A 14,218-nucleotide genomic window follows, 5' to 3' on the forward strand; every position below is an offset into this window, starting at 1 on the left:
CCCAAGAGAAACCCTAATTCGAATGCGCAGAAGACAGAATTTTAGCAAGTCTGATTTGTTTAACCTTGCTCTGATACCATGTTGAAGTTTGACCTGCCCTAGAATTCTGTCTTGTTCGTTGACTGTAAAGTAAAGTAAACAGCAAGAAGTAGGAGAGGAAAGAAGAAGAAAGAAAAGAGAGAAGGGCTGGTTCGAATTAGAGAAAAAATTATCCCTAGATTCGGCCAGACCTGTTATTATATTATTAACTTATTGGAAAAGACTTAAGTGCCCTTCTTTAAGTAAGAGGCACTCGAACTAACGTAACAGTACACATCAACATTCTCAACAAGTATAAAGACTGAAATACCCCTTCACTAACACCACTAACAAAGGGGCTACAAAAATAGTAATGCAGAATGCATCCCTTATGCCAGTAAAGGTTATTACCCACAAAGGACACTAAAACTCATACCCTTTGTAGCAAATCCATTAGCTATCAGATTAGTGGAGGCTGGAACTTTGTAGAATGTGGGGCTCATTTGGAAGGCAGAGATCATGCATCATTAAGAGATGGACTAGGTTTCTATGGACCCACTGGATCTCTCTCACCTCTCCAATATTTGGGGTGTTTCCCTCAATAAGCTCAAAGATCAAGGAGAAAAACAACCTGAGGTGCTGGAAGACCAAAGGAACTCAGCTCTTGCTGAATCATGTATCACTGCTGGACCAAAGTAAGCTAGAACTCTCATACCTTTGTTGTCACTGAAGACACCTCCATTCTTGTGAGCATCCATCAAATTTAAGTTAGAAATCTCATGCCCACAAACAATCCATGGGTGAAATTACTAACCCAACCCTTGAAAGATGGGTGGGTGGGGATGGAAATTGACACCACAAGGGGTACTCTGAAGTTAAATGAGGTACCTGGTGTTGTATTGTGATGAGATGGATACTTAACATGTTCAGGCATCCTCCCCTACTCTTTGGTTGCTTGTATTCTATTTTCCAATAAAGCTATTGTTACTATTTCTTGCTGCTTAGCAAATCAGAAGAATTTCTTGCTTTTGATTACATGCATAACCAAACATTGATTTGATTGTATAAGTAGAAAAGTTTGGACACCTGTTTTGATATAAAAACTGTAAAAGAAAGAAGAAAAGAAAGAGGAGAAAAGGCTTCAGCTAAGAAAGAGAGAGATGAGAGATAGAAGAGAATGGGAGAAGCTCAGAATTAGGTCTGGCCGCCCCTTTCATTAGATTATATACTCATAAATAAAAGTGAGTACAAAGACAAGTATGCTCTTGGTAAGTTGGCTACTTGTGAGAATTTAAAAAACACTCTTAAACATAAACTAATGGGCCTAAGGCCAATAACTCCCTAACTATGCTATGTAAATAAAAAACATGTTATATCAGCCCAAAACTCAACACTTCCCCTCAAGTTGGGAATAAATGTCACACATTCCCAACTTGCATAGATCATGTTTCACCTTGTTTCTTGCAATTCCTTTTGTAAGAACATCAGCAAGCTACAAGTCAGATGCAACATATGGCAAACAAACTTCTTCAGATGTCACCTTTTCCCTTATAAAGTGTCTATCCACTTCTATATGCTTCGTTCTATTATGTTGAACTAACTTGTGGGCAATGCTAATTGCTGCCTGGTTGTCACAATATAGCATCATAGGTTCTTTGGCCTCAATTCCAATATCCCCAAACAAGGAACAAAGCCATAGGAGCTCTAAAACACCATTGGCCATGGTTCTGTGTTCAGCTTCTGCACTTGACCTTGCCACAACTGTCTGTTTCTTATTCTTCCATGAAACTAAATTACCTCCAACAAGAGTACAAACTCCTAATGTAGATTCTTGTCATCTAGGTACCCTGCTCAATCAACATCTGTGTAAGCCTCTAACTTCAACTATCCATGGTCAACAAACAATGTGCCTCTACTTGGGTGTCCTTCAAATAGGAAAGTATCTTGTCATAGCCTTCCAATGCTGAACTCGTGGGGCATGCATGTATTGACTCACCACACTCACTGCATAAGAGATGCCTGGTCGTGTCATACATAAGTATAGCAACCGCCCCACTAACCTCTAATATCTTTCAACATTCTTTACTAGTTCATCCTCTGAAGCATTTATCCTGTGGTTTTGATCAATAGGTGTATCAACTGCCTTTGCCCTAAGCTTTCCTGTCTCCTGTAGTAGATCTAGAACATACTTCCTCTATGAGATGAAGATCCCATGCTTGGAGACCTTGCCACTTCAATGCCCAGAAAGTACTTCAGCTCCCCAAGATCCTTAATCTCAAACTCTTTGTGTAGATTCTTCTTTAGGGTATCAATATCACTCAAATCATTTTTTATAACTACAATGTCATCCACATACACTATCAAAACTACCACCAGTGAACCCCTCCTCTTCACAAAAAGAGTATGATCAGATTGAGTTCGAGTATAGCCAAATACAACCAATGCACTTCTAAACCTGTCAAACCAAGCTCTAGGTGATTGTTTTAACCATATAGGGACTTCTTCAACCTGCATACCTTTCCTTTTTCTACATTATTGTAGAAGCCAGCTGGAATGTCCATATACACCTCCTCCTATAAGTCCCCATTGAGAAAGGCATTCTTCACATCAAGTTGGAAGAGTGGCCAAGAGTATGTAGTTGCTAGTGACAGAAGAATTCGAACTGAACTCATCTTTGCCACTGGTGCAAAAGTTTCCAAGTAGTCTATGCCATAGGTCTGAGTATACCCTTTTGCAACTAGCCTCGCCTTGTACCTTTCTATACTCCCATCAGCCTTGTACTTCACTGTATAAACCCATCTTCATCCAACAGTCTCCTTGCCATCAGGCAAATCCACAATCTCCCATGTCTGATTTTTTAATCAATGCTTTCATTTCCTCCTGCATAGCTGTCTTCCACTCAGGTTTGGAGATAGCCTCACTAACACTCTTGGGTATAGACATAGAGTCAAGGGAGGAAATGAAGGCTCAGTAGGAAGGGGATAATCCACTATAGGAAAGATAGTGTGAGATGCAATGAGCAGTACTTCCTCTTCTCTTTTCTGAGGGCAATAGGGAGATCAAGGTCATATGCAATGGCGTTAGGAGCAGGGGTAGTAGTATCAATAGGAACTAAACCATCAGGGGGAACAAGAGGCTTATCTGGGTCTATGTCAGTTGAACCTGGAATCTTTGATGAGCCGATAGGGAGTGACGTGGGTTCCTCTACTATGGGATCAACCTCCTTGTGCTGTCGTAGGTGATGTCGTGTAAAACACTAGGAGACAAGACGCAATGGAGGTGGCAAAGTGGGTGAGAGAGGTAGGTCAGACACTAGAGTAGACAAAGGAACTGAAACAGGAAGTGGTACAGATTGTTCACTTCCTTCTTCAAAACACTCCCCCTGAGAAGAACCCCCGAGAAAAAAAGGTGTGGACTCAAAAAAGGTGACATCCATAGTAACATACCGACTCTCGGAGACTGGATCATAACAACAATACCCCTTTTGATTTCCTGCATACCCAAGGAAGACACACTTCTTCGCCTTAGAATCCAGCTTTGAGCGGTGAGGACCAAGAACATGGACAAAGCACACATATCCAAACACCTTTAGAGGAATAAGGAATGTCTCTCCCTCAGGAAAAAGAAGGCTGAACGGAGTGTTGTATCCAGGAACACGAGAAGGCACCTGATTAATCAAGAACTCTGCTGGTGTGGGAGGTGGTGATAGGGTGGCTGAATGTAGACAACAATGGTTTATGGAGGTACAGTAATCAGAGGAGGAAATTTAAGTGGCTGGTGTGGGAGATGGAAGTTAAAATGTGCTGGGTCAAAAGATCAACCAATTCTCTAGCTGATGGTTTAGCTAAACAAGGAGCAGAAAGGGATTCAATGTTTTGGGCTAAGTTGTAATTTTTTGTCTCTACCTATTCTTTTGTTTTCTTGATTGTACTTGGAAGATAAGTGTGTTTGTCTTCCTTATGTAACCTCTTTGGTGAATTAATGAAATTGTTATTGATCAAAAAAAAAAAAAATCAAGAACTCTGGTGTAAGAACTGCATCACCCAAAAAACGAATTGGAATTGTAGAGCTCAACATCATGCTTCTTGCTACTTCCACAATATGTTTGTTCTTCCTTTTTGCTACACCATTCTGTTGTGGAGTGTATGTACAACTGTTTTGATGGATAACTCCATGCTCCAAAAGGTATGATGACAGGTTATTTTCAAAGTATTCCCTGGCATTGTCTGATCTAAACACTTTCACTTGTACCCCAAGCTGTGTCAACACCATTTGATGGAATTGTTGAACCAAAGACGGTACCTCATCACGAGATCTCATCAAATATATCCAAGAGTGCCGAGAATAATCATCCACAAACAAAAGAAAATACCGATAACCACCCATAGTGTTAGACAATTTTGTATGCCCTTAGCTTCAATCCGATTTGATGTACTTTGATATTTAGTGTAAATAAATAAAGTGCATGTTTGATTCATGTTGTTTGGTATAATTCTGTGTAAGACACTAAAACTGGACACTTATAGAGACTCGTGTTAGTTTTAAATTTCACAGCCATTGGACAAGTTTGGGGAGATTTATCCTGCCAAGGCTGATTCATACACGAATTGGGAGTGATTCCGTCCAACACATCACCCATCCCGTTGTTGTGTGACAACAATGGAGCGATCGCCCAGGCTAAAGAGCCTCGGGCCCACTCGAAGTCAAAGCACATCGAGAGGAAGTACCATGTATTGCGGGAGATCGTTGGTAGAGGGGACGTCCTAATTCAGAAGGTAGCATCAGCGGATAATGTGGCAGACCCATTGACTAAGCCACTGATACAGAAGGTGTTTGAGAAACATGTGGAAAGTATGGGACTCCGGCTTGTACCAGATTGGACCTAAGTGCAAGTGGGAGCTGTTAGACTGTTTTGTATGCCCTTAGCTTCAATCCGATTTGATGTACTTTTGATATTTAGTGTAAATAAATAAAGTGCATGTTTGATTCATGTTGTTTGGTATAATTCTGTGTAAGACCCTAAAACTGGACACTTATAGAGACTCGTGTTAGTTTTAAATGTTCACAGCCATTGGATAAGTCTGGGGAGATTTATCCTACCAAGGCTGATACTGGTGTGCCACCAAGTGTTGGGATGGCCTGTCTCGGCCACCAGGGTAAGACCCAAGGCACATGTAGTATGGGATTACTTGAATCCTTGAACCGGACCAGATTTCCAGTATTGCCCTGGACCTTGGAGACAAATGGGCAAAACTAGGAAGTTACACCTGTAGACTCGATTATGACACTTCACTAGGTATCGGATCGGGCTGTCTTTGATATGCCAATTAGTGAGATCCTTAGCGGGGATCAAAACCTGGGTATGTTGGGACAGTCTGAGAATCATCTGAGTGCGTGATCATAGTGACAGGATCAGCCCCTTTGTCGGACAAAGGTAATGATCGGGAATGCACTCTCTCTGATGGAAACCAAACTGCCGGCAGTTGATTTCAATCATTGGAATTTTGTTTTGCAAAATTTATATATGATATATATATATATGTACGGTTTCAAAATGTTTGCAAATGGTTTTAATTCCCGGGATCCATGTGAGTAGAGAGTGCGGCACTGTTCCTTGCAGCCGAGGGAGAGATCCTCTCTTGTCGGGCAGTACTTGATCATTAAGGGCTGAGAGGTTAAGTGTAAGACCATTTAGGATAGTACCTGATGAGCTAATCTTGCACCTGCCCACAGTCCTTGGGTTTTTATAAGATGGCTTGGCCCAGGGACCACTTAATGTAAGTGTTGGGCCCATAGGGTCAATGTGATGGGCTCAGGGGTTCACTGAGCTTTTCCAATGAATTCGGCTGGGCCTTGTAATAAAGGCTGGGCCAAACCTATGTGGCTGGTGTGTAGATCAATGCTTGGGTCCCCCGCCATACAAAGAAGCCCAACTGGGCAGCAGATTGGAAACTAATTAAGCACTGAATATTTAATGGGCCAAAAGCCCATTTCGAGCTGGGCTGATATGATCACCCATCTATGGGGCGAATCTGAGATTAATGTTAGCAAAAGGATTGGGCCTTTAACCTTATCCACTATGGGAGACCAAATTCAAATCAGATTTGAATCTGGTAAACTCTTGATAAGATTAGGAATAAGCTAACTTAATTTGCAGATAGGATTAAGATCATCCCCTATTCAAATACTGATTTGGATTGGGATAACTCCTAATTAGGAGGTTTCTTAATCAAGAAGAAAAGAGGAGAAACCCTAAGAGAAAAATATCAGATTTCGAACAGGGGTAGTAAGCAAAAAAGCTTCCTGCGAATTGAGATAGGATCTCATACACACTCCAGAGAGAAGAGAAGCAATTCAGCCATCTTTGTCCCAGGAGTTCTCCTCCAGCTGCCGCCATTCCTTCTTGCAAGATTTGATCTTTGCAGAAGAAAGAAATCAAGAAATCAATTCTTGACATCAGTCTTGCAGAAAAGACTGTAAAAGATTTGGTGCTCAGAGTTTCCAGAGGGTTCTTGAGAAGGATCCAGTGTGTAGGATGCACTCTACCGGTTCCGTTTCACCTATAGCTGTGTCATCTTCAGCAGGAGCGGATCTTGGTGTCCTCTTTGGGCGTGAACACCAACTTTGGGAGATACTACTTCTCCGGATCAGGTATAATCCTCCCTTTTCCTTTTCGTTGAGATCTGGTTCGATTATGGTTCAAGTAGGATCCTTGGATATTGTATTCTAAATTTAGGGAATACGATTCTCAGTTGAGAGAATGTAGGAAAATTTTTGAAATTCGCCCACCCATTCTGCAATCTTTTTGGCGTCCATTAGATGGATCCTACCATTCTTTCACATAGAAGAAACATGGTATGGCCCCCACACATCAATATGAATATCAAAAACAAAAGAACATCTTTTATTAATTGCTTTAAAGGAATGCCTACAATGCTTTCCAAGTTGGCAGCCTTCACACTCCAAACTGGACAAACTAACAGACTCGAACAATTTGGGAAACAAAAAAAATGCAAAGAAGTAAAAGACAAATGTCCTAACCGTTTATGCCAAAGCATAATTTGACCCACTGACTCTGACTCAATACTCTTACTGACATGATGACTTTGATGACTGGGAAGCACATCAAGAAGATATATTCCATTCACCTCACGACCACTCCCAATCATCCTCTTTGATTTCAGATCCTACAAAACACAATGACCAGGAGAAAAAAATCACAGAATAGTTCAAATTCTTTGTCAAGCTACTAACAAATAAAAGATTAGTACTCAGTCTAGGAACAAGGATAGAAGGTAGGGTAATGGTATCAGTTATCTTGATAGACCCTTTCCTAGCAATGGGAACATGTGATCCATCAACTGTGGAAACTCTTATCTTTACTAGAGCAGAGGTGGTATGAGGTGAAAATGGTGGAAATGTTGGTCATATGTTCTAAGGCTCCTGAGTCTATAATCCAGGGAGGTCCCCCCTTACCTGTAGTGGATACATAATTTGTAGTGGCATGTGAACTACCCGTGTGTGCAAACGAGATAGAATGACTACCTCTTGATCCACTTGCACCTTGCTATCCACCTGATACTGAGTTCGAATTGGCTGTATCCTTCTGATTTAGGAACTGTCCATATATCTCTGATTCAGCCCTCACTGCAGCTGCTGCAATAGATTCTAAAGAGGCTGTAGTAGGTGGCCCTGATAAATCACTAGTCACTTCCATATTCACATTTCCCTTCTTATTTCTGAGCCAGCTCAATACAAGGTGTGGGTAAAGCTTCCAGTAGGTATCTCTGGTATATTTGGGTTTCTTACAGTAGTCACAACTCAGATCCCTTTTGTCCTCCTTCCTCGGTTCATTTCCACCCTTATCCCCACTCGGCCTAGGCTTCACTGTGCTAACCATAGTTGTTTGTTCAAGGCATGGGTTCCTTTTCATCACATTTCTCCTACTCTTCTCTATAGACACAAAAGCATATGCCTAAGAGAGAGTTACACTGTCTCGGGAAAGAATATGTTATCGTGCAATATCATATTCAGGGTTCAAAAACCCTATTCTTTTCTACCAACTTCTAATAAGTTGCTGCATCTTTGCTACTTTCCCAAATCATAGTTTCCAAATGATTTATCTCCTGCCATAAGGATTTTAGGGCTGAAAAATAAATAGCAACAGACTTATCTCCCTGCCTATTAGCAATTACTGATAGGCTCTAGCAACATATTCATTATGTGAATAGGTTTTTGCTACTCCATCCCAAATCTCCTTAGCTATGTTAGCCCATAAAAAGTTCTTACTTATATAGGGCAACATGGAATTACACAGCCAAGTCATCACCATGTAGTTTTCCTGTACCCACCGGGAATGGTTAGTTTCAGGTTTCTTTTCCTCAACGATGACATACCCCAATTTCCCACGAGCACCAATGGCCATCTTTGCAGATTGTGACCATTCTAAGTAGTTTGTACCATCCAACTTGACTCTAGTGATGGTTCCGGCCCCGAAGAGGTCTCTAGCACCTCCTCCCCCGAATCCCATTTTTCTTGAAAATTTGTTTTCAACTACACAACCCTCCATAACTCTCAAAATAGGTTAGGAAATCAATTTGAGATGAAAAGGAAGGTATTTATCTCCTTTAGAAACCTCAAACACCCTCTTGGAACCCTAGAAGCCCTTCCCTCCAAAGATTCCTTTTTCCGTGGGAGTGGGAGAAGAGAGAGAAGAGGCTGTCGCTCCCTCCAGAGACCTCCAAAAAGGCTAGGACTTGAACCACCCCCTTTAGAAAACCTCAAGGAACCTTAGAAAACTAGAGCGCCACTTCCTAGGTCAAAATTGAAGAGTCCTACTAAAACAAGACTCTCCCCTTTTCTCCAGTTCTTCCTGATTTTGGTGTAAAACCCTAGACCAGCTACAAGGGATTGCAATTCCACCAAAAAATCTAAAACTAAGCTTACCTGAAGTCTTCAATCAGCCCTTTACCTTATCATGCAATCGGTTGATCTAGGGCTGCATGATGGAGCAGCTCAAGAAATGTTTAAACTTGCTTTGATACCAAGTAGAAAGGTTTGAACAACCTGTTTTGATATAAAAACTGCAAAAGAAAGAAGAAAAGAAAGAGGAGAAAAGGTTTCAGCTAAGAAAAAGAGAGATGAGAGATGGAAGAGAATGGGAGAAGTTCAGAATTATGTCTGTCTGCCCCTTTCATTAGATTATATACTCATAAATAAAAGAGAGTACAAAGACAAGTATGCCCTTACTAAGTCGGCTACTTGTGAGAACTTAAAAAACACTCTTAACTTAAAACATAAACTAATGGGCCTAAGGCCCAATAACTCCCTAACTATGCTAAGTAAATAAATATATCAGCCCAAAACTCAACAGTATAGAAATGGAAACTTGAGGAACAGCTTATTTAACTGGATGAAAAAAAATTATGATGGTAATTGGCCATGGTCTTGCATCTCCAAGTTATAGATTGTATCATATCTAATATTTTTATTGTCTTTTTCAGGGGCTTCAATGATACTTGCTGAGCTAGCAGTGGAGGCTGGTCTGCCCAATGGTGTCTTAAACATTGTTCATGGCAATAATGTGAGTCTGTTTTTGTGATTCTCATAAACTTGCATGGAGTCCATTCTTTCACTTCATGCTAAGAAATCAAATATGAGGGATGACGAGTCTCAAGGAACCGTTCAACCTAAAACGCTTAAGCTGTTAGGCAAGGTCCCTGAATATGTTTTTATTCTCTGACACACCCCGTCACGCGCAATCCAATTGGGCTTTAAGCGTTGGCAAGCACAGACCCACCTATATGTTGTGCTGAAATTTAATTAATTATAATGAGGTCCTTGAATATGTTTTTATTCTCTAACAATATGGAATATTTTATTTGTTGCTTCTATTCTTTCTTTTTCTGGTCTTAGATATAGGCCATGTGTGCAATATTCCATTAACTTTTATTTTTATTCTTTGTGTTTGTGATTACAATTTCCTATTAGCTTTTAGCTAATTATTCTAGCTCTGAGAGAGTTTGTGTTCAAATTATAACTTGAGCAGGACATTCTCAATGAAATTTGTGATGATGAAGATATCAAGACCATATCATTCGTTGGTTCAAACACAGTAAGTTCATTCATCAAGTTATTCAGTTTTGGTACTGTTCCCTGATGTATTGTATTTCATTAAAAAAAGTTGCTCAAATGTATCATGGGCTTTGCTCAAACAGAGCAGCTCTTTGTTGGCCTTAGGACAGGGAAGCCCCTATTAGGTTGCATTGTAGCAGTAACATAGGCTATGACTTTGTTTTCCCATTGGTTGGTCCTGTGTATTGCATGCTTGTTACTTTTTTTTTTTTTTTTATCAGTAAGAGAAAGATTTTATTAGTATCAATATTAAGTATTAGAATAGGTGGAAATTCCACCCTAGAGACACTCTTTATAATTTATAATTTTGCCCAGAACATTTGGTGTCTCGCCGTCCCTTATTTGGCTAATACATCTGCCATCCCATTTGCTGACCTTCTCACCCAATTGAAGACAACATTTAGCTCCTGTGATATGCTTTCTATTTCCCAAAAAGTATATCTATAGACCCAAGGGACTTGGGAGCTACCTCTTGTCCATGAAATGACTACCTGTGAGTCCCCTTCCACCTCCAAGTTGTTGAAACCAAATTTCTTAGCAAATTTTAGCCCATGGAGTAATCCACAACTCTGTTTTCAATGCATTACCATCTGTTAGTGACCCTGAATACAATTTTAATCATCTTTCCTTCCGAGTCCCTGAAAACCCCTCCCCCCTGCCACAATCTGACTACCAATGTAACTCCCATCAAAATTGAGTTTGACAAAGTTGATTGTTGGGGGTCTCCATTCCATATTTACTCTTTCCTTGGCTTGAGCCGAAGAAGCCACTTCCTTCCAAGTTCTCAAAATGTCATTTGTTGAGAAACCTTGGAAATCCTCCATGGCTTTCACCCAATGTGCAATTTTAATTTTTACCACATCCACGACTTCCATTTCTGATCGATTTTTTTCATTAAAGATCCTCCTATTCCTTTCTTTCCATATAGTCCATAACATGGTGGCTCTCACTGCTTTCCACAAAATTCTTCCCCTTTTTTTCGGTTATCTCAAGAAATTTGGATCAAAAAGACCCACCACATCCTGAGTAGGAGTCCACTTGCACCCAAAGAGAGAACAAAGCTGCTCCCAAATACAAAAGTACAAAAGGACAGGATAAAAATATATGGGAAATGGTTTGACCATTGCTATTACACAGAAAGCATATGTGAGGAGAAAGGCATTTGTTTGGCCTTCTTTTCTGTAGCATATCATGAGTGTTAATCTTCCCAACAAAGTGTCTGGATTTTAGGAGGGATTGGCTTACTCCAAATTTCTTTCATCGGGAAATTTACCCCCATGGTTGTAGGTTGAACTAAGAAGTTGAAAAAAGAAGCACAAGTGGAAGTACCATCTGAAGTGATAGACCAAACCTTGTTGTCCTCTACGTTTTGATCCAAGAAGGTAGAGTCAAGATTGGCCAAAAGGGGAATAAGAGATTCACATTCTATTTCCCTCATGCCTCTTCTAAAACCAAAATCCCAATTTATGCCCGATGTAGAGCAGTTTACAAAATTAGAGATGGGTTCAAATTGATAGTGCATAAAGCACAGGAAATTGGACCTTTAGTAGTTGTGCACCTATCCAAAGGTCCTCCCAAAACAAGACTCTTAATCCGTTTCCTGCATCATATCGGATGAGATTCACAAAAGAAGGATAAATCTCAAAAATTGCTTTCCAGGGAGAAAAAGATGTTGCATTGGAAGCTACCTTTACATCCCAACTATTGTCCATCCAACCATGTATGCTTGCCATCACGTTGTGCCAAATCCTATCACTTTCCGAAGGGAACCTCCACAGCCATTTCACTAAGAGGGTTATATTCTTTTGGTTAAATTTCATATTCCTAACCCACCCTTTTCTTTGGGTTTGCTAACCTGTTCTCCATTTCATCAGGTGGTCTTTCTTTCCCTCCCTCGCTTCCCACAAGAAACCCCCCATCAACTTTCTAGTTGCCGAGCAATTTTTGTAGGGATACAGAAAGTGGACAAAAAGTAAATGGGGAGATTAGCTAAGGTGGCTTTGATCAAGGTTATCCTTCCACCCAAAGAAATGTAGCTTCTTTTCCAAAGAGCCAATTTTTTAGTAAACCTCTCTAGCACAGGCTTCCAAAAGCTTTGAGATCTAGGATTTCCTCCCAAAGGTAAACTAAGGTACTCTGAAGGCCAATTTTTGACTTCACACCCTAAGAACTCTTCTATTCTAAGGGTTTTCTCTTGCATATTTAGTCCCCCAAACAATCCTTCCTCAAGTTGATCCTTAACTTAGAGAGATTCTCAAAAGAGCTGCCAAGGGTCTTTAGCTTTCTGAGGATTTCAAGGCTGAAATCATCACAAAACAAGATGATATCATCTGCAAATTGCAAACGGATAACCACCTTAGCCCTTCCCACTCCCTAGCCTTTGATTAGGTTATCCAAGTCTGCCTTTATGATCACTCTACTTAGGACTTGAGCAATCAAGGTAAAGAGGAAAGGGGATATGGGGTCACCCTATCTCAAATCTTTTGGCTGGGAAGAAGTCTCTAGAAGACCCATTGATCAAAATAGAATGCTGCACTGAGCTTAAACCACCCTTGATCCAAGATCTCCATTTCTCCCCAAAACCAACTCTCTCCATAATCTCTAGAAGGAAGGACCAATCCACCAAGTCGTAAGCCTTCTCTAAGTGCAACCTTCAAATAAATCCTTTTCCCTTTTTTCTTCTTTTTCTCTGCTACGCGTTCATTAGCCACTAGAATGTAGTCCACAATTTGTCTCCCTTCTACAAAGGCAACTTGGTTTTGTGAGATAACTATGGGTAAAACCTTCTTAAACCTTCATGAAAGAACTTTTGCTATTATTTTGTAAAGGCTACCCACCAAGCTAATTGGCCTACAATCCCTTGGGGTTTTTGCTTCTTAGTGGGTTTCTTTCCTTCTCCCTTTCCTTTTTTATCATGACAATCTCCCTTGGGTCAACTCATCTCCTATTCTTGGCTCTAATGCTTCCCCTCTTGGGCCACTAGGCGCAACTTTTGCTCCTGAATTTCTAACCTCTTCTTCCCCCAACACTGTTGGGTTCTCAACAGTTGGATCTATTGTTCTACTCTCTCCCTCGGTCTCCTTCACTTCCTCTCTCAAAATCCCTTTTTTAGGCTTCGAGGCACAACACAAGGGTTCTCTGCGAACATAGCCTGGTCTGGATCTGGATCTGCACACAGAGGAAGGGGAGAGCAAGAGGACAGGGTTAGACACGCAAACTTGATCAGAGGAGAAAGAAAGCAAAGCAGGAGTTACAAGAGAGTGGGGGTTAGAGTTTCCCTAATCTATTGCAAGCTTCCCTTAGATCCAACCCTTCTTGGACGTTTTCTTCTTGCATGCCAGAGCTTTTATCTTTATTGGAGTCTATTTGCCTGGACCCCCTTAAGCTAGATAGAAGAGTTTGGACTTTGGTACTGAGTGGCTCCTTTACTTGTGCTTCCTTCTTCAAGCTCCTTTGTTCTTCTCCATCCCCTTAGGTTTTCCTAGTGAAGGAAATTTGGTCTAGGCCCACTCCCCCCAGAATAACTGCCTTTTGTTGGGAAGTTTATCATGGTAAGGTTAATATTGTGGATAATCGGTAGAAGAAGAAACCTGTTCGTGCTTGAACCCAAACTGGTGCACAATGTGTAAAGTATAGAACGAGGACTGTTACCACTTGCTAATATCTTGTTCCTTTGCTACAAATGTTTGGAATTGGGTTTTCTCTTTATTTGGCTGCAGGTGGAACCTTATTTTTGATGTAAATCTGCTCTTTGATCCATCAATTCTTGGATGGCCAACGAAGAGTGGGAAGCTTATGTGGAAATGCATAAGAGCAGCTATGGTATGGAGCATCTGGGAGGAATGGAACACTAGGATTTTCCAAGAAAAAGAAAGAAATCTTGAGGAAGTCAAGGAATGCATATTAACACGGACCATCCTATGGCTGAAAACCTCAGAACTGTTTGTGGACTACTCCTATAACAATATTTGGAGGAGTTGGGCAGCGGTGGTTTCAATAGCTTCAAAGAAAACCAGATTACAGGCAAGGTGGACTCCTCCAGAAGGGGTAATTAAGCTGAATTTTG

General features: G+C 40.8%; 1 protein-coding gene across 3 annotated transcripts in view; it reads left to right on the forward strand.

The window, feature by feature from the left end:
• The window catches only part of LOC104611960 (methylmalonate-semialdehyde dehydrogenase [acylating], mitochondrial-like), a 48,233-nt gene that overhangs the window by 17,889 nt on the left and 16,126 nt on the right, over positions 1 to 14,218 (forward strand). For all 3 annotated transcript variants that reach the window (XM_010279261.3, XM_088890365.1, XM_010279262.3), the window contains 2 exons: positions 9,522 to 9,601; positions 10,067 to 10,132. In XM_010279261.3, the coding sequence (XP_010277563.1) occupies positions 9,522 to 9,601; positions 10,067 to 10,132 (146 nt within the window). The remainder of the gene's footprint in view (positions 1 to 9,521; positions 9,602 to 10,066; positions 10,133 to 14,218) is intronic.

The sequence above is a fragment of the Nelumbo nucifera genome, chromosome 1 (assembly GCF_055504915.1).
Source record: "Nelumbo nucifera cultivar China Antique chromosome 1, China Antique-T2T, whole genome shotgun sequence".
In the NCBI taxonomy this organism is placed as follows: Eukaryota; Viridiplantae; Streptophyta; class Magnoliopsida; order Proteales; family Nelumbonaceae; genus Nelumbo; species Nelumbo nucifera.